Below are 1,322 nucleotides of genomic sequence, written 5' to 3'. Positions count from 1 at the left end.
GACACGTGGTTATACTATACTAATTTTTCAACCGTTTTACTGCGTAAATTTTGCGGGGGTGTTGGGCCTGCATAGCTTCACTAAAGATTCATCTTTCTTGTTTCTTCAGTCAAGACTCAAGACTACAAAAGCAGCGCAAGAATTAGTGAGTTAATCATTGTCATTATTGTCAATAATATTTCTCATAGGCAGCAATGGCAGAAAACACAAGTCCAGAGCCTATCACTATGACTTGTGAGGTTTGTTCAGAGTATTACACTGACCCCCTCATGCTTCCCTGTCTTCACTCATTCTGTAAGAAGTGTCTAATAAAAGCTAAAGAGAAGCAAGGTAGTGCTGATACCTCATTAAAGTGTCCAACGTGTGACACTAACGTTAATTTACCTGATGGTAAAATTGAAGGCCTCACTCAAAACCTTTGGTTTGAACATAAATCAAAAGAGGCTTCAGTCAAAAAGAAGATCGTTAGCAAGGAAGCAATATCGTGTGATAAATGTGATGATTCCAGTGATGCAGCTGTTGTGTATTGCTGTGATTGTGGTCAGTTTCTGTGTGATCATTGTAAGAAAGGTCATAAGCGAAACAAGAAAGAAGCCAATCACAAGTTGATCGATTTAGAAACAAAGGAATCCATCAAATTGCCTACTGTTAAGCATGAAGAAGGGTATTGCAAACGGCATACAGATCAAAAGCTGATTTACTATTGTAATGATTGCGAGAAATTAATCTGCCCTAACTGCCTCCCAATCAAACACAAGGATCACAATATAGAAGATTACATTGATGTAGGAGAAACAGCACGTAAAGCGTTAAAGGAAAGTGTAGCTAGTTGTGATGGAGTTATTCCACCAGTCACTGAAGCTATTGCTAATGGCGAGAAGATGCTAGAGCAGATAGCAACACGTAAAGAAGAAGTAAGGCAGGAAATCAAGGAAACATTTGAAGAGCTTAAAGCTGCTTTAGATAAGAGATGTAATGATCTACTTATGGAGACAGAAGAGATTGCTAGTGCTAAAAGAAATTCTGTCGAGAAGCAGTTGGAGGGGTTTTGTAAACTGGTAAAAGAGGTTTCTCATGGTCGTCATCTTGCATCATCAGTGAGTGAGCGTACTGATCCAGGTGAAGTTCTCAGTGTTAAAAAGCTAATCACCAATCAACTAGAGCAATGCATTGAAGAGTATAAGAAACTACCTCTAGAAATAGAAGAAAATGAAGTGATTGTAACACATTTAGATACGTCTTCTTTAAGTAAAGAAATTAATGAGTTTGGAAGTGTCTCTGAGGTAGATATAGATGCATACTCTATTGATAGTGGGTTAGCT

The 1,322-nt window shown here is 38.1% G+C and overlaps 1 protein-coding gene across 1 annotated transcript; it reads left to right on the top strand.

Annotated features, from left to right (window-relative positions):
* Window positions 1-215: 215 nt before the first annotated feature.
* LOC105316266 (tripartite motif-containing protein 3-like) lies at window positions 216-1,315 on the top strand (the record flags this gene model as incomplete). Its single annotated transcript, XM_011411090.2, has 1 exon — window positions 216-1,315. A coding segment is annotated over exon 1 (1,088 nt), but the record flags the coding sequence as incomplete, so codon positions are not given.
* Between the last annotated feature and the right edge of the window lie 7 nt (window positions 1,316-1,322).

Source organism: Amphimedon queenslandica, unplaced genomic scaffold, assembly GCF_000090795.2.
Source record: "Amphimedon queenslandica unplaced genomic scaffold, v1.1 AMPQUscaffold_2670_Cont25328, whole genome shotgun sequence".
Classification (NCBI taxonomy): Eukaryota; Metazoa; Porifera; class Demospongiae; order Haplosclerida; family Niphatidae; genus Amphimedon; species Amphimedon queenslandica.
This window is presented reverse-complemented; position numbering and strand designations above follow the sequence as displayed.